Raw genomic sequence first — 24,280 nt, forward strand, 5'->3', positions numbered from 1 at the left:
AATTGCAGAATAACTAGAGAACAGCAAGGACGATTTTAATGTCCTTTCTCAGTATGGTAGAACATTCGTCCTTTTTAATATGCTTAGATTAGACCTATAGACAACTCGATATAGTAAACAAGTAAGAAAGCTACAGTCGAATGTACTCGACTGTGAGATACCCGCTACCTATTTTAAATAAAAGCAATATATTTTGAGGTATTATTCTCAAAATATACCAAATATACTGTAAAAAATACTAAAAATATACCAAATGGTATATGTGGTATATCGGTGTAGTACCGCTAGCTTTTAAATTACGCTTGTTATTCGATTTTTTTGATTTGCGGGGGCGGAAGTGGGCGTGGCAAAAATTTGAAACAAACTTGATCTGCGTGCAAACATAAATGCTGTCGAAAAAAAAAATTATATTTCTGAGATCTAGGTGTTCATACGGACGGACGGACAGACGGACATGGCTAGATCGTCTCGGCTGTTGACGCTGATCAAGAATATATATACTTTATAGGGTCGGAGATGTCTCCTTCTACCTGTTACATAAATTTCCTGTTGGCACAAAGTTATAATACCCTTCTACCCTTTGGGTAGCGGGTATAAAAATGCACTGGTCTTCTGTAAATAATATTGAATATGTTGCTACAGGAAAAAAGTGCGCATTGCAGAAACTGTGTCACAAAACCTTTATAGGGGGACTGAAGTATACCTTAGGAAAAAATGCAAATCATTCCATCACACATTGAGTACGAGAACCCTTGCAAAATGCCACGTGGAGCAACTAAAACACCAGGCGAACATAATAGAGAAGAAAGTGGATTGATCTGGAAATTTAGCTTAGCTACCATTGGTCAATTTCTCACGACCTGTGCTCTCATATATGGAGCTTAAGAGCGGGAGTCCAAACGATTGCATCTGATTGGTCAGAATTAAAGCATGTGGCGCAATTGACTTTGTCTACAGCCACCTACATACTAGTTATTTCTGTTGGCCTAATAAAATAAAGGAAAAATACAATAGGAATTGGTCACTTGCTCCTCTCAGGGCAGAAGCACGTGGTACAATTGACTTTCTGTACTATTACTTGCTGCTAATTTATGTTCGCCTGGTATTTCACATGATGATTTGGTACTTTTGGGTGTTCGTAACAAGTTAGAGTCATAAACTTCACCAATGTCGATGAGATTCCTTGTGAAATACCAGGCCAACATAATAGAGTAGAAAGTGGATTGATCTGGAAATGTTGATTGATCTACCATTGGTCAATTTCTCACGACGTGTGCTCTCATATATGGAGCTTAAGAGCGGGATTCCGAGATCTTGCGTCTGATTGGTCAGAATTAAAGTAAGTGACTTTGTCTACAGCCACCTACTAGTCACTTCTGTTGACCTAGTAATATAAGAAAATTTCAATGAGATGAATGGGCAGGAGAACTTCTAGTTAAATTTAAATGCCACTTGGAGCAGCTGAAGTACCAGGCGAACATACTTAAGCAGCAGAAGGATTTGCCACGTAGCTGCTTAGACTTCTGTGGTGATCTTCGCAGATCTAGAGTACGTGGTGGAATTCACTTTCTGTATTATTGCTTGCTTGATGATTTGGTACTTTTAGACGTTGGTAACGACGAGTTCCCTTGTTAAATACCAGGCGAACATAATAGAGTAACAAGTGTATTTTTCTGGAAATGTAGCCTTGGTGCCATTGGTCAATTTCTCAAGACGTGTGCTCTTGCATGTGGATCATACGAGCGTAAGTCGGAGAACTCACATCGGATTGAACAGAATTAAAACACGTGGAGCTCAGTCATCAACCAGCTTCTATACACTTCTGTTGGCCTAGTAGAATAAGAGAATATTACGAAAACTCTTAGGATGTCTAGTAAAATGCCACGTGAAGCATTAAGTACCAGGCGAACATAATTAGTTGGGAAGTAGATTGCCCAGCTGTGATTCTCTCAAAGCATGACCACGTGGTGCAATTGATTTTCTGTATTATTACTTGCTACGGACTTATGTTCGCCTGGTATTTCACTTGAAGATTTGCTATTTTTCTTCTGTTCGCAACGACTAAAATTGACCAACAACAACTAAAACTAAGTGTAAAACTGAATAATGAGCTTTGATAGTAAAGTTTACTGTATTAACTTCTTTTTGAATCTACTTTAAACTCCATCGCATTATTTGCATTTAAGGACAAAATATGCAAAGTATTAAAACTAAATAAAAATCGCTCCGCATTAAAAAATGTAGAGTCACCAAAGAATCTTACTAGGCTGTTTACATGATATTCGTTCTTGCCAAAGAAGATCACGGTCGTCATTCAAATGGCTGAGATACGATGGATTTTCTTATACTGTGCCAATTTTTTTATGCTACCTATTGCTATACTTACCCTTGTAAAAAATTGTAGGAATTGAGTTGAATGCAAATCGATATTGACTGCCGATTTGACAAAACGAATGTTAATTTTCGAAAATAAAATAACAATGTCAAACTTTATAAATTTTTACACAACATCCTTTTAATTTCCTATTTCAATTGACAGTACAAATTGAGCTTGAGTTTAAAATATCTTAAAACGAGTACACATACATCATTCATGCTTAGCATATGTAAGATTTCTTATAACATACGTTTTACACAATACATGCATATCTCCACATACATACATATGAATGTATGTTATGTACATACAATATATAACGGTCTATTTGTCGCGAGTCGCTATAATAAGTATTTGTAATGATGAATTAATATAATATATGAATATGTTATTTAAAATTGCAATAATTGCTTGTAACAGTATAAAACTAGTGTATACTTAAATGTTAGCACGAGTTACTGTTAATGCTACGTTGTTTTGTTAATGTTTATATTAATTTTAAGAATGTCAGTTATCTAAGTTACGAGTATGTTAAGATATTGATATCATTATATGTTCATTAATATTCTTGAATCGATAGCATTGGTGCTTCAGTCTAATTATACTATATTGACATTGATCCAAATTACCTGTCCCCCAAAAATGCTTGCAAGTAAATGCAACAATTATGAACTCGAAATGCTCGACTCGTCTCGATTTGCACTCGTACACCAATTAGACAGTTAGCAAATTCTATGCCTATAGCTATTCGTTTATGAATTAAGTAAATTTATAATCCAATTATATCATCATAATAATAGTATTAATAATAATAATAATATCTTTAATCCCCAAACTGACTAACCACTGTAAAGGTGATCTCACAATAATTGTCTATCTTAAGTCTAAATGCAAGTAGTTGATCATTTGATATTCCTTTGAACACTACAAAATATATGCAATTGTGAAATTGAAGTTTAATTGATCTTGAATTCAGTGTGAGAATTGATCTTCGTTCATTTTGTATTAGGCAGTGTATGTATAATACTCTTAGTAGATCGACTTAAAGTTCTGATCAAGGAACATTTCAGTCTAAGGGCAACTTGAAGCATCAAATGAATTGTCGAATCTGAAGGAAACCTTGCAATATACAAGATAAATACATACATATATCTAAATGACTAAATATTCCTTTTGCTATTGCTAACAATAATGTTCGTTCTATTGTTCAACTTTTCAAATTTGTCCAATTCTATCGATAAACGCCGATGGCGGACTAACGTGCTTTTCGTTGAGAATGTGATCGCTGCAATTGGATATATTTTCCAAGCTGTTTTCCATTTGATATTGATTGTTATCCATCATAGTACTGCCCATGGCCAAGGTCTCGGAGTTGCTCAGCGACTCCATGGCCATCAGTTCCATGGGCTCAATGCTATAGATGTGACGATGTGAACCGATTAGCTCTAGTTGATCTCCGCCTCCTGTTGATCCTCCTCGATTAATTAATTTGGCATTCTTATCACCGTAGCCCTTGTTGTAGCATGTTATCGACGAAATACAACCATGTTGATCGGCATTTCTCTGCGGCTTTAGTTTTTCAATATATGCCCCCGGCTGTGCAATTGGTCGGGTGATGCCCTTGTTGGCTTCCCCACAATCGCGATTAAGGGTGCCGCTGTTGGCATTATTATCGGCACTTTTGTATCGCTGACGACCGGATACACTTCGGGACAGATCTGCACATTTGGCTGCATCTTTGGTAGATGCAATTGCGAGAGCTTTCCGCTGGGCATCGCCAGAATGCGTTGATTTGCGCTGTTGCTTTGCGGTCGGCTCAAAGAGCCTGTAGTCGATGGGAACGGGGTCCAAGATGCTGCAAAAAAGGATCACAATTAGGCGTAGAGTAAACGTATAAGCAAGGACACAGAGAGAAAAATTACAATTCAAGCAAAGTATGATTACATTTTCATAAAACAAAATAATTTAGATTAAGCAAGATTTTTGTTACTGCAATTAATATTCTATTGCTTAAGCTTCAGCATATTTATAGTACAATTATTTATGTAAATGAATTGAATTTTTCTCTCTCTGTTTGCCTTATTGATTTTCATGGGAAATGATAATGTTGATGAGACTAAGATTAGGTACTAACTTACTATGCAGTTGAGGTCTGCTAAATACAGAAGACCTATCCTTACTATTCCCTCCACTGTTGCGCATCTTCTTGTTATGAGCTGAGAAGAGATTGGGCACATATATAGTTGATATTAATATGGTTTATTATCGAGCTTACCTGATACTTCCTCATCCTCCAAGTAACTATTATCATCACGCATGCGTTCTCTTTCCCCGCTTAATTCACTGTCACTATTGAGACTATCGTATTCCTCCGATTCCGATTTGATGATCTTCGAACGTCGCTTGTGTCGCTTGTCGGTCGTGTTCAAGTGATTGCCATCATCGGGTGATCCAACCATCATGCTGGTCAGATTCGCATTGGAGTTGCCTCCGCCCACACTCGTTGTCGTGCTGCGTTTCCCTTTCACGCCGGAGCTGCAGAGGGTGCTGTCATCGTATTTGGTGGAACTTCCTGTGTAGTTTAAAGGAATATTTCCAGTTTGGTTTTCATGTTCTGGCAAATGGAATGTGGCGTAAGGATAGATATCTTCTGAGTACTCTGGTATACGCTCAAGGCCAGCCACCGATTCAGGCGGAGATTGCTGGCAAGATTTTCGTACTGTACCATAAAAGTGCTCTCGACTCTGAATATCCTTGCCATCGCTCCCACCATTCTGCGGTCTCAGTGAATCAAGATTGCGGGTGAACAAAGTGCGTGGATCTACGAATGAACGTACAAATATTTAATAACATTTATATCATTATCCATATGCTAATTCCTCACAGTTCTTGAAGCATATGAATGCGCCAATTAATGCCAAGATTGTGCCAAATATCGATGAGATAATCACGGCAATCAGATGAGCATCGCTAAACACAGTTTGCTGATCATCGGGCATCTCATCGTTGCCCAAACCACCGCTAAATCCGATCAGATTTTGTGTTTCAAAGTAGAATTCCTTTGTGGTTGAACCAGCATTGTTGTTTGCCGTCACGCGCAAATTGTAAGCGGTTCCCGGCTCCAAATCTCCGATGATATAGCGAGTCTACAAAACGTAAAATATAATTAAAAGGTAAAAAAATTTCATATTTGAAGTACTCACATTGGTTTCGATTTTATTGGAAACAATTATCCAATCACTCGAAGATTTGTAGCGCTTAAATTCGATGCTGTAGTGAAGAATGGGACAGCCGCCATCCTGCCACGAGGATAGATCCAGGATAACTGACGTGGTGTTGGAGCGGAGGAAACTGTGTTTCTGCGGTGCAAATGGTTTGTTGCCTGCAAAGCAATGGAATGAGTTCAATTGTTAACTTTTGATTCCACCAATGAACTTACCTTTTGTCTGAGCTGAGACTGTTGAGCTTGCGGCACTGGAACCAATCTTATTGTAAGTATTCATGGTGAACTTGTACTGGGTGCCACACTGCAGATCTTCCAGCATATAGGAGGTGACTCGACGATCAATTTGAATCTCCTCCCAGTCGGACGAGTCACGTCTGTAGGTCAAAGTGTAGCCCTTGATGGGTGAGCCGCCAATATCGTCGACTCGCCATTGAATGGACACAGAATTCTTTTGCACCGAGTTCACCGATACAATCGGAGCAGCAGGTGGCACTAGAAAAATAATCAAAGATGAACCAACTGCTAGTTTAAAGATTAAGAATAATAATAGATATTTGAAACCAATAACTTCATTTACAAATTTTCACTGCTTTTGATAAAGATATTAATGTTAACTAAATAAATGGACATTTTTCAAAATTATATTTGATTTTAGTTAAGATACAACTTTAGTAAGCGCGAATCTCCATCGATTTATGATATTCAATACTAACTTGCAAGTCCTCAACTACTTACCCTGCACATAGAGCTGATAGACAATGTGATCGGAGCCTGTGGGATTACGGGCCACACACGAATAGTTGCCCTCGTGGCTGCGCTGAATGTTGCGTAGACTGAGCGTGTTATCGTTGCTCACCTCCAGCGGGAACTGTTTCTTGCCTCGGTTGTTGAGGATCTTCCATTCGGCACTAGCCTTGGGATTGCCCACGAAAACGCAGGGCAACTTAATGTCTGACTTCCAGTTGACATGCAGCGTCTGACTAAACGAAATGATGGCAGCGGGTATCGAGGTGCTGGGCACAAGTTTAATCACTGGCGTGCTCGGTCCCTGGCCCACTCTGGTGGATGCAGTGACCCACGCCTCGTAAGTCTCTCTGAAATTAAGATCCTTGGCCTCAAAGTGACGATTGTGTGCGGGCAGCATTTCCTTAAGAATCTTCAGTTCTTGACCCTTTTCCAAGATGCGTATATAGACATTGTATTTGGTTATTAAACCGTTGAGTCGCCGCGGTGGCAACCAGCTGATTATCACTGAGGTCTCGGTGCTCACGGCAGATTTGACCAGCTCTGGCGCATCGGGCACCGCTTCCTCAGTGATGCAGGACACAGGAGGACTTGAGACGCCCTCGCCGGCACGTGTGAAGGCCAGCACCTGGACACTGTAGTTCGTATATGGTTGCAGACCATGCAGCACTGTACTCAATGCTGACGTAATCTTTGTCTCCCGCACGCTGTACTCGCTCTCGAGCAGTCCCGGCTCATAGAGCAGCTTGTAGCCCTGAATGATGCCATGACTCAGTTCCTTTGGCGGCGATTGCCAAGATATTTGTATATTCTGAGCAGTCAATGCTATGCAGGTCACAGATCGCGGTGCAGCCGACGGCACATCCTCGAGCGTGTGACCCAAGGCCACTGCACTCGGCGGTCCATCTCCTTTGACATTGTAGGCTGAGACTGTGATGCCATATTGCGTATACTTCTCCAGTCCAGTCAGTCGAAAATCGTTAAGTCCCTCTGTGATGAGGTTGCCAACCTTTGTGTGATTCGCCACGCTGTCGGGAGTGCTCTGCTTCTGGTAAGAGATCGTATAGCCCAAGAGCTCGCCATTCCACGAATCGCGCACAGGAGCACGCCACGTAATCAACAGCTAATTAAAAATATTTATGAGTAATCACATTGTTTATGGTAATCGTTCATAGACCTACCTGCTGAGGTCCCAGTGGCTCTGAGGTGACATCTTGAGGCGGTGCAGAGGGCACTTCGGAATCGGTTTGAACAAACAGCACATCGCTGGGTGCACTTGTGCCCAGATGGTTCTCGGCAAATAGACGAATGTGATAGACCTGAGCAGGCCGAAGAGAGCCTAGTTGAGCTGTGGTTCTGTCGCCAGGCAACAGCTTCTGATTGTTGTGCTCATGCCAGACATCTGAGTAAAGCGGAAGAGGGAATTAGTAACAATACAAAATACTTATTTTTATTAACTACAAAATACCAAGATGATTCTCTCATCATATTCTAACAATTTGCATTATTTCCTATACAAATTATTACTTATTTTACACCATACACACCTCCCGCCTTTTTGTATTGCAGAATGTAATTGGATATTGGCTGTGAATCGCGATTATTGCCGCCTCCGCCGCCTAGGATGACCGAATCCTGATCATTCGGTGACCAAGCCAATGTAACCGATCTGCTGCCCAAATCACGCACATGCAAATTGACTGGAAAATTGGGTGGCTCCTGGACTTGGACATGGATAACGCTACGATCACGACCGTAAGCATTGTTGGCGATGCAAGTGTATTCGCCTCTGTCGGTTAGCACAGTCTGCAGAATGGTTAATTCCGATGAGACGCCACGAGCCAGCGGCGAATTCTTGATATGATAACGTATATCATAAGAAGGATCAATGCGTATAGCCTTCGATCGCCACGAGATCTCCAGGGGCTGATCGCCATTCGCCTCGCAGCGAAGTGTGATGCGCTCGCCGCGGCGAATTGACAGCTGTTTTTTGCTCACAGTCACCGATGGGCCAACTATTTATAGAAAAATTACAGATTAGTTCTAATTTGTTTAAAAATCATTCTAATATATGTAAGACTTGCCATGCACTGTTAGCTTAATTAGCGTGCTGAGACCAGCTCCAATGCCATTGCTGGCCTGGCACAGATAACTTCCCTCGTGCTCTCGACTCACTTTCGATATCATTAACGATCCGTTCGAATGCACCACTAAAACTGCATGCGAGTTGACATTGTCCATGGCAAAGCTGAGATCACGATACTCCCCAGTGTCGCCTAATTGAATACAAATTCAAGTAAATAGTAAATACATTACGAAATAACAAGTAGTTGGGTGTTCTACCCTATGAACTTCTACAAAATATAAACAGAATCTATAATGTTGATCAGTTTACCTATAGACTGCTTCCACTGAATGGTCGGCAGGGGAAATCCGTCGGCTTTACACGATACGATAACTGCATTTCCCAAGATGGCATCTTGATCGGTGGGCTTTAGGATCCATCGCGGTGGTACTAGGTTTTTATGTTCGAAGATTCAATTTATTATCTGCAACTCCATTTAAATTCGAAATTTTGCAAGGCTCAACTATCATGCAAACTAAGAAACATGCATAAACAACACTAGAACTACAATATTGATCTATTGAGAACATTATTATTGTATATAAATTATATTTTCATTGTTATTGAAATAATATTATTTTACATCAGATGAGAACAGCACTAGGGACTGTAAGAAAGTAAGGCTTGTAATTTAACTTACTTCTTAAGTATAGAATTTTGATTATTAAAAACGAAATTGTTCATATTTTGCTGTAAAACACTTAAAAATTTTATTATACCATATTTCTTTTATTTGCAATGTAAACTGTTGAATTTCGATTAGTACCGTCAATTTATTTCCTACTTTTGTCCTTCAAAATAAAAACTATATTGTCTCCCCCAGCTATGACGAATGATTAGTAAAGATTCCTTTTGGAGTATTCCAGTTTTGTTAGTTGTTCAATTTGATCATTAGTCATGCGAATTAAGTATCCCGATACTGTTACTGTTACTGATACTGATATTAATGCTGATACTGATACTTTACATGCGATTGAGATACTGCTTAGCTGTTAGTAAACGAAATTTGTGCAAAAGTGCTGTGTGCATTGTGCTCAGTGCTCAAGATTCCTGTTCTGAATATATGGTAACAGTTAAAATTGAAGTTTGGACTCCTTTAAAGTTGAATGAATGAATGGACGGTTGGAACTTCATCAAAGTTTGCTATCTAATGAGGGGCCTATATTGATATATTTTCTAGTTTTACTCTATTATTATTTACTTTAATAAAAGCTGATTAATGACTTCGAATTAATTCGAATGAAGACAATAATTTCTACAAATTCTACTAAAATTTATGTCAGCTTTGAGCATTTTTTATAAAAGTAAAAACGTATTTGATATATTTTTTGTAAAAATCTATATATTACTATCGGGGTGTAAGGAAATATTTTTACCATCATCAAAACATCCGATCATTTCAATCGGCAAAAATAGTTATTATATTATGTACCTGAAAGTGGTTAAATAATAGTATATTTTGAGTGAAAATTATACATTTACTTAACTGGAAATATTAGAGAACTCCTAAACATGTTTTATAAGGCATTGAAACGTGCATTATAGATAGAGGAAGTTTAAGAATGAAGAGTATATGAAACGTACTCGTTAAAACTAAAGTAAAAGTGGGAAATCCCGAATTAGTTAGATATGGACCTGCATTATAACTTCTGAATAGGCGATTATTAATAAGTTCCATTCCTAGACAACCATTTAAACATACATACACTGATGACCTTACTCCGTATATTTGTATGTTGGCCAGCTTCTGATAAAGCCGAGCATGGAAATTTAAATTTATGTGCGCTTCCCTCCTAGTGCAGAATCTACAATATTTACGGTGAGATTGGTGTTCGAGAGTGCAAGGTACATTTGTCAATAATGCGGTGAATGGTAGTAGAATAATACGGCTGCCGTTTTTAAGGGCTGCTCTTGCTAGAAAACAATAGTTACTCTTGATTTACCCGAAACCGAAAGAACGGCACTATATTCAACTGTGCCAGCGTGGTTCGCCACACTGCACGTGTAATTGCCATTGTGCCATGAGGAGACGTTATGTATGGATAATATGCTGGAAAATGGGGCATACTGATTGATTGTCAACGACGGATCCGGCGGCAAAAACTCTTCGCCAGGTTTGGTCAACATGGTGGCGCTCGAACTTGTTTTGGCATTTGGCATGGGAGCATTGCTTAATATGGCCACATTGTTTCTATGCCAAGTGATATTGAATGGTTGGTCTCCTTGGCTACTCGAACACATTATTTGTGTTCGCATACCTTCAGTTATTTCATCTTCAAACGCAAAAGGAGAAATACGCGGCGGAACTAAACAATTGAAAATAACAAAATCAATTAAATTATGTTTGGTTTTTACGAGCATGTTAAAGCTACAAAACGTTAATACAGTTTTAAAACGTTGTTCAGTTCAAATTTGTAAATAAATAGTCAGTTCAACTAAATGAACGAACTAGTTCGATTTCGATTTCTAGATGAACGAACTAGTTCGATTTCGATTTCTAGATGAACGAACTAGTTCGATTGTGTATTTGCCACTCGTTAAGAACTCTTTTTGATTCAAGTATTAAATAAGCACTTTAAATCAAAAATTAGCTTATATCAAAATATCAATCAAAGTATGACTATTAAAAATTATAAATATGTCATTTCATGTCTGTTCGTTGGTCTTATATCTATTATTTTTCTTCAATAACAATATTTAAAAACAAAAACTTTTAAAAGATTGATTGATTGGAGAATATTACAAACTTTCATGTAACTTTTAATAAATTCATTTACAGATGAAGTCACTCTCAAGTGACTTAACATATAATTTATATAGTTTGTTATTTATATGATCTATTTATAATGTTTAATTACTGTAGAGTACTTATAATAAAAACAGAAAACTCTCATTGACTCAATGTTACTTAATAAGACAAGAAATCTAAAAATAAAATTGAACACTCCAAATAAATATACCAAATTTTTATCTATTTGATAAGTTTAAGGCGATTTGATATTGAAGAGTTGAGTCTACAAAGAATTTAACCAATATCTACTTTAAATTCAATGGTCTTCAAAAGTACGGATCCCTCATCTTGCTACCTTATGATAAAAACCAATACCTAATAAATGCCTTTCTAATTTCTAAAGTCGCCTAATTCAATTTTAAATTAAAAATCGAAATTATTATATGTAATTAAAAGTATACAGTAAATATTACTTGACTATGCTCCGTTAACTGATATAAGCTCTCTTCATCTCAAATATTTATTTTATTGTTAAACTCCTATTCTTATAAAGTAACATTGTGCACTAGAGTATGAACAGTTTTGTAAAGTATTTTCATCTTTTGTTTATGGCGTAGATTATCAGGGTTCAGCATCCTGTTAATACAAATATACAGTTTGTAAAGCTAGACTTTGAAAGATAAATAACTTACAAGAGATATGCAAATAAAAATACAATATTTTAAAATCTTAGTAACTTAAATAGACTTAAACAAATTGGAATGTGCAATATAGAATTGTAAAAAGATTTTAGAAAAATATAGATTTTAAGAAAAAAACATGCAGACAAACTATTAACAATCGAGTAAAGAACATGCATTTAAAACAACATCAGCTAATTTTTATACCATATATAGTACATTGTATTGACATATTATAGTTTGCATAGAAGAGTGTAACGAAAAGTCAAGCCATTACAAGTACCATTAACTTTGAGCTGTGCAGAGTGCGTTACAGTAGCGGCATCGTTTTGGACGCGACACGTGTACGTGCCACTTTGGTCTCTCGTCACACTTGTGATGCTGAGGGCGCTGGTAAAATCATCATTTTGGCGAATTGTCACTTGGCCGTTACTTTCACCACCACTACGACCATTATCATTCATTGCGTGGGCAGCGTGCTGTTCACTTGCTGACGATGGCGATGCATAAGACGAGGCCGAGGAGGAAGATAAGTGCGATAAGTGCGATCCGGTGCCGGAACCCAATAGACCAAGACCAGCAGCGCCACCGGTACCCTTAAGCCCACCGCTGACACCGCTGTCGACCGTGGCCGTGGTGGCCACGTTGGCTGCCTGTGGCAAAGGTATTCCATCCTTGAGCCAAGTGAATGAAAGCGGCAGGTCCCCGGTGCCAATAACGCACTGAATACTTGTGCGGTCACCGACGTTCAGATCGCGTGCGAATGAGAATGGTGTAATCTTGGGTGGAACTGAATGTTTTCGATTTTAACAATTAATTACAAATCCATAACTTTTGCAAATAAGTGTTGTTTGTTTTTTGGTTTTGGTATGGATAACGTTATTAAATTAAGCCAACACACAGTTTAGAAAACACATTATTCCCGCATCTTATTCAAGTTATTCAAATTGCGAAAGCTTAATCGAGTTAGAATAGCTTTATGAGATACATGGGAGAAAAGGTAATAAATTGCGGAGCAACTTAGCCTAAAAATACTATCGCCTTTTAAGGATACTACAATCCTACAAGCTTTCTCATCTACATCATTTTTTCCTCATATTTTTATAGTAATAAATTAAGTTTTTCCTGCATTCTCACCAGCGGCAAGGTAGACGGCAATAATTTATTGTGATTGGGTCAGTAAAGCTTCACATTCTTTGTGATTTAACATTGTCCATTATACAAAAAACTAAATAATACAAATATAAAACGTAAATACTTTCTATTCAATCAACAAAACTTTGCTGAGAAAGACAACTGCTAAATACACAGCCTTGAAAGAATGTACAACTGATCCCGAAAAAAAAACCCAAAACGCCAAATTGACGCTAAACCGCGCTTTGCGACTCGCCCTCTTTAAAAACCAGTCCAGAGTTTTAGAGACAGTTCAGAGGTTTGGAGCTGTTACAACTCACAACTGTGGCGACTGTAGAACCTTTTTTTAGGAATACCGCGCGGATGCCAAAAAGCAAGTGCAGGTGCAAATACGTGAGGAATACCGAATGCAAAATGCGATTATATAAATACAAGTGACAAGTGAGAAGTGCAGTAGTGTAAATGATCGAATTGTGCAGATATTATAATTATTATAATTAGAGTAGAATAGTATTATAGTAGTACAAGTAGTTGATAAAAGTGAAAAACTATGTCAAGTTCATATTATTAATTATAAGTTGAGTTGCGTCAAGACATATTATGTACGACAGTTAACATTCTTGCCAATGAATAATGCATTTACCCAAGAGTATCCTTAGAGCATCAAGGACATGAATATTCATAACCTTATACATATCTCGCAATATCTCGAAGTACCGTACGAATATATATAAAGTAAGGCTCTGGCAATGATTGTTATATTTACTTATTAAAATAAAGATATACCTAAAAAGAAATCTTAACTAATTGAGATACTTATTCTATTATTAATGTAGTTTTAATGCCATTTCTGGCATTGATAGTATATTGTTGATTTAAATAATAATCGTTAGACTTAATTTATTTAATACTCATAATCTTGAATAATCATTGCCAGTTGCCGAGAGCATGCATTAAACCATGAATATAATTTATAATATTGTCGCATTTTATTCTATGCTTCATCGCCACCGAGACCTGATGTGGAAATGGAAGTGAAATAGGAAAACGAAATAGAGGAACGTGCTTCGTGCATTCAAATGCATATTATATCTAAGCACGTGCATTGTGCATAGTCTCAAGACGGCCTTATAGATATACATAAATCTTCTCTTAAGAGGTCACACAAGGATTATCGCGAACTTAAGTGCAAGTGCATGCTTATGTGCAGTGGAAATTATGTTAGGCTTACTTATATTATATTAAAATTATGTGTGCGTATACGTAATCAAAAAAAAAGTATTATTTTAATTATTATTAGTATTTCTTAAATTAGTATTCTGATTTTTGGCGTGGATTCTTCCCGTTAAATTTATTAAAAATCATCCCCATTATATTGTATTAACTAGCTTACTTAGAAAATAAAATGTAATGCGTATACGTAATATGGATGCAATATTTGTTAATTAAATATCCTTTTTTGACGTAACATTTGTTTTATAACTAACTTACTTTAGTTTTGAGTGATTTGTAAGCTCTATAAATTATTAAATGTTCTATATTAAACTTTCAGCTTTCTTCTTTCTTTTGCATTAAATGAATTTTGGATGTAAAAATTTTCTTTAAAAAAAAACATTTTCATCGTACATACCCAGCACTTTGACTTCAACGGATCGCTGCGAGGTGTAATTGTGTTTGTTGCGAGCGATGCAAGTGTAAGTTCCTTGATCGGCAGCTCGTTGCACATTGTCGATTACCAGAGTTCCATTTTGAACACGCTGTCACATATTTATGGGCAATCGCATGCCGTCTAAAATAATTACAAAGTTTGTTTAGAATTTTTTCTATTTATAATTGGAATTTGTCGCACCTTTCTCGATATAAACACTCTCGATGGGATAGCCAGCAATGGGACACTTAAGGGAGAACACTTTTCCAGCGACTGCCGACAACTTGGGCATGTGTCGAATATAAGGCATGCCTAAAAGAAAATTTAATTTTTATTAAATTATATACTAATTTTGAATATGCATTGATATACCATAAATATTTAGCCGAGCAGAATGTGAAGCTTCGCCAGCTCGAGAAATCGCTTTGCACTCGTAATCGCCGCCATCTTCCGATTTAACTGCTGATATATTCACATGACTGATGACATCGCCGAACGTGGTCACATATTGGCCAATCATTAGACGATCGTTCTGTGAATTCAAAATAAAATTAATCGTTTATCTTTGAATCGTTTTATAAGTACTTACGTTGGGTAGCGGAAAGCCGTCCAAGTGCCAAACAATTTTGGGCGTAGGATTACCGCTTGCGCTGCATTTTAAGGAAACTGAAGGTCCTGGCTGCATTGTCTGCTCAATGAACTTGTAGAGCAACTGAGGCGACACCTCTGCAAGTAAAATAATTGTGAATATGTAAATTAATAAATTACTAGTCAATTTAAATATCAATTCTTATAATTTAAACATACATACTATTTAAATATTCATTAGTATTCATTTGTTGGCTTCATTTACCAAATCAAAGAGAAAATCAATATTTAAATTATAAGAGTTGTTGTTCAAATATTTGGTCACTTGCTTTTAATTATTAATTTCAATTATGAAAGTCAAGTCATACAAAGAAAAATATATATAAACACTTTTTTTTATTAGAATTTCTTCAACAATATTTCAAAAGGTAATTTTTTTCGACTTGAACTTAAACTGCAATTTCTCCCTCTGTGCATATACTCACCTCCCAATCTCAGTTCGGCAGAACTTTGTGTTGACTCGATATCGTTCTTAATGATGCACTGATACATGCCCTTGTCCTCCTTGACGATGGATGTGATGCGAATGTGCTCCTTGGACAGAAGACGCACTCGAGCGCCCGAGCGCAGCGTTTTGCCATCTTTAAACCATGATACTTGTGTTTTTTGGGAATCCCGATGTGCTGCAAATCTGCTAAACGCATTAGGAAATGTCCGCAAAGACCAAAACATTTAGTATTTGGGTCACTTTACTCACTAAATCTGCAGTGTGGCCCAGATTCACGGTCTGTACTCGTGGCTGCACGCTGGCCGTCAATGGCGACGAAACAGACAGTTCCACCTCTAGCGTCTCGCTGCCCTCGGAATTTGTGACAGTGCAGAAGAACAAGCCGTTGTCTGTCTTCGACACAGCCGAAATGATTAGAGTACCATCCTTGATTTTAGCGCGTCCTGTAGCCAGCATATGCTGCATAGATTCCTCTGTACTCGATCGAGTTGTATGCCACCTACAAATAATAATAATTAATTAGTTTATCATGCAAAAATACTCTTGTAATGTCGTTGAGTTATTCTCTACTAAGTTTATTACAAGTTCATGAGCATGTCTTAATGAAATTTGCAGAAATCGTTCAGAATGTTGTTACTAATTAAATTAAATTCAAATACTATTTAAATTCTTCTTCTAGTTGTTTGTATTTAAAATTAAAGTTTCGAAAAAGGGTGTGGTCAAGTTCTGAAACCAACTTAAACTACGTACAACCTAAGGATTAGTTTTTATTGCTTTGAGTGAAATACAGATGGTCAGATGTACATACATAAAAGAGGGTTTCCTTCCGCCTGTTTGGCACTTTAATATAATGGTCTTCCATACAATTGGATGCGGATTGAGAAGGCAAGAAATTACTCGACTGATCATGTGAGACTAACTATCTTGAACATTGGTGGAACTGTGAGTTATGCAATATGCACATAGTTTATCCATTTTTTTTAAATGTGTTCATTGAGTACAGTATTTAGAAACGGAAAAAGCAGACGAAAAAGCATCTCTCCGTATGCAGATTTCCATTTACACAAACATACAAATATACGAACAATTTGTATGTGAATACAATTCGTATATACATTTGAAAATTAAAAAAAAAAATACATATAAATATTTTTTCTATATAAATAGGAATAAATGAATCTACATGCATACGTATGTACATCCATATATATGTATTTGTCTATGAACGTATTTGGAAAGAACATACAAACACATGCATGCAAGCATACATATGCAACTACACTCACACACACCACAACATACCGCACCATACCACACAACACACACCACAAAGTCACAAACCCAAGAAAATCATCATGCAGAAAAATTCAAGAGGAGAACATCGCAAATAAAACAAAGCAAACCCTAACATCGCACACTGAGGCCAAAGCTATTTATTGCGCCATAAATCATGACCACATGCTATTAGTACAAAATATGTTGCATACAAATAGGATAACAGGATTAATTAATACAAAAAAATATTTTAGAAAGTCCTTAATGTTTGAACTAAAAATGTATACTAATATATTTTAAAGAATATCATTTTGCAATGCATAAAATTGTGAATATTTAAAGTTCAATATTATTTTGAATTAATATAACTTCGCTGTGAATCTTTCTAAAATGCATGAAAAATTTGTGTAATTTATTTAATTTACTAAACTATAACTAATAAGCTATTACAATTATTATTACAATAAAACAAATTATGTAAAACTGTTGCTGGTTTAAAATGTATCTAAAGTAATAAATCTACAATGCACTATTTCAATTAATTAACCCATCTCATATGTAGATTGCTCGACTAGCATTTAATCCAAGATGTAAAGAGTTGTAACTTTTTCTAATTTGCCGTAACTTTGGAAGTGTGTTTCCGTTCTGAGCTCACTGTGCTCTGTGTTCACGACTCGTCGACTAAACGCTTGTATGTAGAGTAGATACATGTGAGTATGTGGGTGTGTGAGTGTGTTTGATATGAGTACAAGCAGGGCATACAAGTACATACGCAGATATGTGCACATGTACGATGCAACACATGTGTATAAACTTGTGAGCGTGTGTGTGTGTGTGTACAGGAGTGGAGACCACCACATCATTTAAGTGAAGTTGCCAGAGAGGTGGGCCATCATCATAGCCTTTCAGAGACGTTGGAGACGCCGCCGCCGCCTGAACGAGACCCAACCCAGCACAGCCCAACTCAACTCAAACTGAACCCCAACCCAGGACACACACATACTATATAAGGACACACAGAGAGAAGAAGGCAAGCAACGAAACAAATTCAGTTGATATGCTTGAGTGCATTGACATGCTGAATTTAATACACACACACATTCACTTGGGCACACATCTACATACGACATGTGCATGTGTATGGGGCCGGGGGAAACATGTTTGCGCTGGTATGAGTAAACGTGCACGTACGACAGACCAAAAGAGAAGAAGAACAGAACAATTATGCACAACTCTTTTTTCTAAGTACCTCAAGACCAAACCTACCACCATGCCCATTAAATCATTTCGTTTAGTAATGAGTACTGATGATGATAAAATGGGGAGACAGTCTGTGCCTATTAAAGGTCAGGGCTGAGGTTCACTAATTTGCAAAGAAGCAATTGCAAAATTTCGCATTTATCTGCCACAAACCACTTACATATAATACGTTAATTATGTAATATCTCTGTGCAATTTTATATTTAATTGCAATCTTCTTTTCACATGCATTAATACAGAAGATCGCCCACACTTCATTGTTATTGCAGGGATTTACAAAATATACTATTAAAAGAAGTCATAAATATACCAATTATCAGCTATTAAAACTGCGAGTTCGGTTACCCTGGTCATCAACTTGTAAACATTACTGATATGATGTTGTCCTTGTCTTACCTGTAAGTGGGCTTTGGATTTGCATAAGCAACGCAAGCCAGCACTAATGGATCCCCAACTCTTGATGTCAACGCTACTGTTTTATCGTTCATTATGGGCGGCACCAGTTCTCGCATTTCTGTAAAGCCAATAAAACAGCAAATATTAAAATAATACGGCTACATGTTTTGCAAACATTTTTACAAACAGAAACTTTGCAGTCGAGAATGCTCGAGACGTACACACACACATACATGCATGCATCCAACCACATTTAAAGCATATGCAAACACGCACACATCCACATGTATACAACTTCCCCACACTAGATGGCGCCAGCATTGCTTCCGCTGCTCTGCTCTTTGGAAAATTGTTTCTTGAATTACTTTTGTGTTGATTTTGCTATAGTTATGAAAACTTTTAGCTTAGATAAGGAGCGTAGAAAATGTCTGCCATGTCTGCGTAGCCATTGTTTATTGTAAAAATACCAAATACACCGACATATTCAACTTGTAATCATACAAAATATAAATTTTTGATCTCAACTTACCAGTTAATTGAATTTTCCCCGCATTGCTGCTGACTATGGAGTCCTGTGTTAATTTATGATGTGTGCGGCAACGATAAATCTTTTGTGAGTCATTCTTGGTGATGTTATATATTAAAAGTTCTCCTGTGGGTAGCATATGATTTTTGCCATCTTTGAACGAGTAGAAATAAACAATAAATGTATACAATATTCATCATAATTTATGATTTACGTATGTGCTGCAAAACTTACCGCCCTCTAGTGATGGATAGATGTTAAAGTTGGGCTCCTGCAGCCAAGAGGTCACTGTGACGTACTCCTTGACGAACGACGGAATATTGCATTTAATCAGCACGTTACTGCCAATAAATCCGCCCGGATTTTGTACCTCCGGTTCGTAGTGCTGATAAACCACTGGCGCCCCAAAAAAACAACACAGAGGATGAACATATTTTTTAATTAAAAGTCCATCAACACAAACCGTTCAGGTTGCAAAAAATAACAAACCCTCACCAGCTCGAATTGCAGATACTCTACCTATCTCTATCCGCCTAAATAAAATCCCTTCACAAATTCAAATTCAACTTGAGCTCTTCTCACACACACAAAGAACAATGCAAATTTGTGTTATCTCCTGTTCTTTTAAGCTTTGAGCGCTCGTTGCTTCAATTGGAATTGGACTTGGCCTAATTGGACTGGGTGTCATAATAATTGCATTCACCGTGCAATTTTGCCATTGCAAATGTATGCACAGTTTGTTAACGCATTCTTATGAATACATGTTTCTAGCACATATGTATACATGCACATATGTATTTACTATTTATGTAATTTCGGTATTGTAAACAAAAAAAAAAAACCCAAAACCTAAACTAGAAAGCCAAAAAAGTAGAAGTGCATACAAATAATCCAATACAAAGTGCAATGCAAAAAATATTCTAACTGCAAGCTAGCCAGTCTCCATTTCCAACTATAACTCCATCTGTATTTCTCCATTGCTCTCTATGTCCATGTCCATTTTCCATGTCCAGTGTAAGCATCAATAACAGCCATACCAAAAAACTGCATTTGTTACCACTGCAACGTGGGGTCGAAACCTTTGAAAAGTGAGCAAAAACTGATGAGCTAAGCATGCTCGACGTCGAGCCACCCGATGCTTACTTCTGCATATTTGAGAAAAATGTAACTAAATTGTATAGTATCTTAAATCTTAAACAGACAAAGCAAAGCTATTGCTGACCATGAAATAATTCAAATTTTTTGCATACATTTTCGAATGCCACTAATACCCATCTAGCTTTCAAATAAAGGGTATAAAAAAAAAACCAAACAATGTTATTGGTAGTTGCTCGTTACAACGAAACACGTAATCAAAACTGCAATATTTTGTCAGTATGCGAATATGAAGCTATAAGCGACATATGTGGCCCACTGTACGACTGCGAATGCAGAAGATTTGGTCATGCGCCCAACTGCCTGCTATGGCAACTTCATTGTTAAGCGTAGAGCACAGTGTATTTACATACACAAGTACATACATGACCACACAAACTACACACACACACAGACACACACGAATTGGCTTACATATGTGCAGGTTTATATATGTGTATGTGTGTGTGTTGGAACATATGCCCGTATAATTGCTTCGTGTTTTTGGGCTGTGGCAAACCCGTTAGATGAAAACAGTAGGTCACATAAACACCCATCGGAGACTCATATAAGATCCGCAAAATGTACATCCGATAGACACACACGCAAACACATATACATATATATATAGAAAGGAAACGGGCTGATTGAAACCTGGCCACATTCCAGGCATTATCCATAGCACAGTGTGCCCAAATGCAAAGAATACGCAAGAGAATTTCTTAATCAACGTACCTGCTTTAACAATCACATCCCTGGAGATGATGCTTCCCATGCTGTTAGAGGCTATGCAGCGATAGACCGACCAGTGAACATCCTGTCGAAACTCCTCCGCAGCAAATGGCGGGAAGTGCAAGGAACTGTTGGCCAGGATATGTCGAACCTGCGAAAACATTACACGACATCCAATTAGATCGTTATTCATCGTGATCATCAATCGATTATCGATTTGCTTCGATATCAGTGTAATGGGGTATAAAAATACCAATTACAGTATTAAGCTTACCTTTGATATCGATGTAATGGGATTGTTCTCCTTGTCCAGCCACTGTATATTGGGTACAGGGTTGCCATGGGCAATGCAATTGACTGTGTTGCCCACAGTGTTCATGAATTCTATCCTACTTGGCGGCTCCACAGAGAAACTTGGTCCTTGTGTCTCGTAATAATTTGATATCTCTGCGAAAAGATAAAATGAAAGCGAATTTGCGATTAATTTAGATACGAAATCATAGCGTTTATCACGTTTACACTTTGTGACACAAAGGCGCTATCGCTGTAGCAATCTTAAAGCAACATAAAAAAAGAGGCAACTGTAAAAAAAGGGTGGCTATTTGTATAGGCGGCGTGTCGGGAGTTTGAGATAATTGCCTGAACGAGAACTCAACAAACACGGGCGTCAAATTCCTTTCATCAGTGCTGAATCACATTTGTTTGCCCCAAGTCTGCATAGAAAATGTCTCGAATTAGCAAATACCCTGAACTTAAGTCGCAGAGTACTCGCAATTTAGCATTCAACATGCTATCTCCTTTTTTTATCAAGCTTCATCGGTTATCTATTGCCGACTTGCTTGCACTTGTGAGCTGAGAGCTTTGCTCCCACACACATCGCTATCTGTTGCACTCGATCAAATTGGACCAACAAATAGCCGTGCATAAAGGAGACGGGCAAAAGCAGATAGCATGGCATGAATAATATAGTGAGAGGTAAGCCAGCCAAGCCATTTATTCAGACAGCGTGAGCGAGAGGGAGAGCGAGGAGGGAGTAGAGCAAGCAACGGTCAACACGTGACGCCCACACAGGGCAATAAAGCAAATTATCTTTCAATTACATAAATACATTGTGGCTTACCTGTGGCACTTGCCGAAGACGCGCACAAAATAACAACAAATATAATGTTAAATAATAATAATGTTTGGTGCTTCTTCTTCTGTGCTGTCCAAATCATCTTGTTAGCTGTCACTAACTCTGAATAATGTTCAAGCTTAGCTTCTTCAATATATTATGCTGTAATAAAAAAATATATCATTAGATAAAGTGAATAAGGTAATACTAAAATAATTAAATAAAAGATATTCTTGCTTATTTAACATGATCTGTTGGTTAATCTACAGTTGGATAAGTAAATATGTAATAATAATGAAAAGTGTTGCCTACTTTTCTGCATTACAATCAACTTTCTAAAAATAAATTGTCGTTATTTAAACAGCGAAACAATCTTGAAAAAATATATTGACATCTCAATTATTACTCTATTATATTATAAAGGGTTAACAGCGATCAAACTAAACTGACCGAATCACATACAAAACCTCTGAATATCGTTTAGTTGCTTCGGCCATTTTCTCTTTATTTTCGAATCTATTGTAAGTTTTCTTTTTGTGGCATTTCCATAACAAATTTATCGCTATTTCAGGCAACTTTTTTCCAATAGATTTAGAATGTCATTAAAAATTGAACTGTTTCCTGCGCAAATAAATCTGTATAGAATCAGTTTCCTTGATTTTATGCTGCGCGGTGGGAATTGATTTGCAATCAGTTGCAAAATGTTTTAAAATGTCAAAAGAGGCAAATAGAAATACATACACGCATATATACATACACACTCACACCCATACAAAATCAACATAAGCATGCTTTGCCTGCGAGTCCAAACAGAAGAACTAGAATGCGTGTTCTTATTACACGCTAACTTGTCGCGCCTCATTGTGATTATACTACAAATAATAATAATAATAAGCACTCGTAAATACAGAGTTCCCACAATTATTTCCGCTCTTAGCAAAGAGAGCAAACTGAAAGAGCGCAGCGATACCAAAAGAGAACGATAGAGAGAGCGAAATGTTTGTGCAGAAACCGTTATAATAATTAGTTATGCATCGCATGTGACAATATGATAATCAAAATGCTGTTATCATAATTCTTATCAAATATATTCATAATAATAATAATACAAACAAAAATTTGGCGCATGACATTCGTATACATTGAGATTTAGCTCATACAAACTATCATTAAATGTTATATTTACCCAGCTTAATTTTGAAATTAATTTCCAATGCGATGCCGTTTAAATAATGTAAATTATTAAGCTGCACTTTGACGTTGCCGGTGTTTTTTTCTTCTCATTGATTTCGCGACGTGAGCTTAAAATTCAATTTCGAGATGTCACTTTAGATGTGTTTGTTCACTCACAACCACAGGAAAAGAAGCACAAAAATGCAATGCACATTGTTCATGTGTAGGTGTGTATAGATGTGTGTACATATGTATGTATGTATTTGCCTCTGGTGGAAAGGCTCTACTGCCATCTATAAACATAAAATTTGTATTGAATTCATGTTGTGTGTGCTCTGTGTGTTGTTTCACTCGCGCGTTGCGTTTTCAAGATGAACGACTGACTCCTCCGACGAGTTAACGATGACTGCCAACACTCGCATCCCAAGCACAAGAAGCTTTTTTTGGTGGACAGCGCAATCCCGGAGCGGATGTATAGACATTACACACGCACATATGCGCGTGAGCTTTGCGCAGATGCTGTATAATCTCGCGCACTTGGGTATAACAAATATATCGCATCGCTAGAGCTTTCAATTGTAGCAAAGCATGCGTAAGTTGAGGACTTGTCGTGCCTCTGCTGATAAGAAATCATCTGTTTGAATAGCAAATAATTATGATGTTATGTATGAACGCACACACAAACACAGCCCCACACATTTACGCGCATCTGTTTAACAGTACGTAAGGCTATATGTGTATGTGAGTGTAAAAATCCCTCGCAAACTTGACACAACGTGCCGAGTTAATTAGGTAAACAAAACACATAAATATTGGCACATTTACTAAAATTGAAAACACAGCATAAATATAGAGCTTCACTGACTTCGACAGCCTATAGCACCAATAAATGGCAGGATCGGTTCAATG

General features: G+C 37.3%; 3 protein-coding genes across 6 annotated transcripts; all 3 read right to left on the reverse strand.

Moving 5' to 3' along the window:
* Positions 1-2,490: 2,490 nt before the first annotated feature.
* On the reverse strand, positions 2,491-12,678 carry LOC132783498 (cell adhesion molecule Dscam2-like). The gene is made up of 12 exons (XM_060788698.1): positions 12,167-12,678; positions 8,743-8,862; positions 8,432-8,623; positions 7,895-8,362; positions 7,529-7,749; positions 6,339-7,470; positions 5,817-6,095; positions 5,581-5,759; positions 5,262-5,523; positions 4,653-5,198; positions 4,512-4,593; positions 2,491-4,232 (listed from the first exon to the last, which is right to left on the reverse strand). The coding sequence occupies exons 1-12, from the start codon at positions 12,345-12,347 to the stop codon at positions 3,593-3,595; spliced, it is 4,302 nt and encodes a 1,433-aa protein (XP_060644681.1). The 5' UTR covers positions 12,348-12,678; the 3' UTR covers positions 2,491-3,592.
* Positions 12,585-15,917, reverse strand: LOC132783502 (cell adhesion molecule Dscam2-like). Its single transcript, XM_060788703.1, has 6 exons — positions 15,739-15,917; positions 15,255-15,391; positions 15,038-15,197; positions 14,867-14,977; positions 14,648-14,806; positions 12,585-12,673 (listed from the first exon to the last, which is right to left on the reverse strand). The coding sequence occupies exons 1-5, from the start codon at positions 15,803-15,805 to the stop codon at positions 14,778-14,780; spliced, it is 504 nt and encodes a 167-aa protein (XP_060644686.1). The 5' UTR covers positions 15,806-15,917; the 3' UTR covers positions 12,585-12,673; positions 14,648-14,777.
* Positions 15,813-23,776, reverse strand: LOC132783499 (cell adhesion molecule Dscam2-like). Of its 4 annotated transcripts, XM_060788699.1 has the most exons (9): positions 23,385-23,773; positions 22,205-22,360; positions 21,359-21,531; positions 21,088-21,235; positions 19,453-19,614; positions 19,222-19,371; positions 18,693-18,810; positions 16,011-16,260; positions 15,813-15,944 (listed from the first exon to the last, which is right to left on the reverse strand). In XM_060788699.1, exons 2-9 carry the CDS (start codon positions 22,299-22,301, stop codon positions 15,897-15,899), a joined length of 1,146 nt encoding a protein of 381 aa, XP_060644682.1. In that variant the 5' UTR covers positions 22,302-22,360; positions 23,385-23,773; the 3' UTR covers positions 15,813-15,896. The 4 variants fall into 4 exon arrangements, 1 of the variants encoding a protein (XP_060644682.1); XR_009632159.1 differs by lacking the exons at positions 15,813-15,944; positions 16,011-16,260 and adding an exon at positions 18,880-19,129 and having other exon boundaries at positions 18,694-18,810; positions 23,385-23,776; XR_009632160.1 differs by lacking the exons at positions 15,813-15,944; positions 16,011-16,260 and adding an exon at positions 18,926-19,129 and having other exon boundaries at positions 18,703-18,810; positions 23,385-23,776.
* Between the last annotated feature and the right edge of the window lie 504 nt (positions 23,777-24,280).

This window comes from Drosophila nasuta, chromosome 2L (assembly GCF_023558535.2).
Source record: "Drosophila nasuta strain 15112-1781.00 chromosome 2L, ASM2355853v1, whole genome shotgun sequence".
In the NCBI taxonomy this organism is placed as follows: domain Eukaryota; kingdom Metazoa; phylum Arthropoda; class Insecta; order Diptera; family Drosophilidae; genus Drosophila; species Drosophila nasuta.

Excerpts from the sequence above, each read along its gene's own strand:
- LOC132783498 (XM_060788698.1), bottom strand. The coding sequence starts at position 12,347 with ATGAATGATAATGGTCGTAGTGGTGGTGAAAGTAACGGCCAAGTGACA. Across the intron at positions 8,863-12,166 it reads TGCACAGCTCAAAGTTAATG|TACCACCGCGATGGATCCTA; the intron begins GTACTTGTAATG and ends ATAAAAACCTAG. Across the intron at positions 7,471-7,528 it reads AGCCACTGGGACCTCAGCAG|CTGTTGATTACGTGGCGTGC; the intron begins GTAGGTCTATGA and ends ATTTTTAATTAG.
- LOC132783502 (XM_060788703.1), bottom strand. The coding sequence starts at position 15,805 with ATGTATCAGTGCATCATTAAGAACGATATCGAGTCAACACAAAGTTCT. Across the intron at positions 15,198-15,254 it reads ACGGCTTTCCGCTACCCAAC|AACGATCGTCTAATGATTGG; the intron begins GTAAGTACTTAT and ends TTGAATTCACAG. Across the intron at positions 14,978-15,037 it reads TGCTCGGCTAAATATTTATG|GCATGCCTTATATTCGACAC; the intron begins GTATATCAATGC and ends ATTTTCTTTTAG.
- LOC132783499 (XM_060788699.1), bottom strand. The coding sequence starts at position 22,301 with ATGATTTGGACAGCACAGAAGAAGAAGCACCAAACATTATTATTATTT. Across the intron at positions 18,811-19,221 it reads GGGGAAAATTCAATTAACTG|AAATGCGAGAACTGGTGCCG; the intron begins GTAAGTTGAGAT and ends TTGGCTTTACAG. Across the intron at positions 15,945-16,010 it reads TGGGCCACACTGCAGATTTA|ATTTGCAGCACATCGGGATT; the intron begins GTGAGTAAAGTG and ends TGCGTTTAGCAG.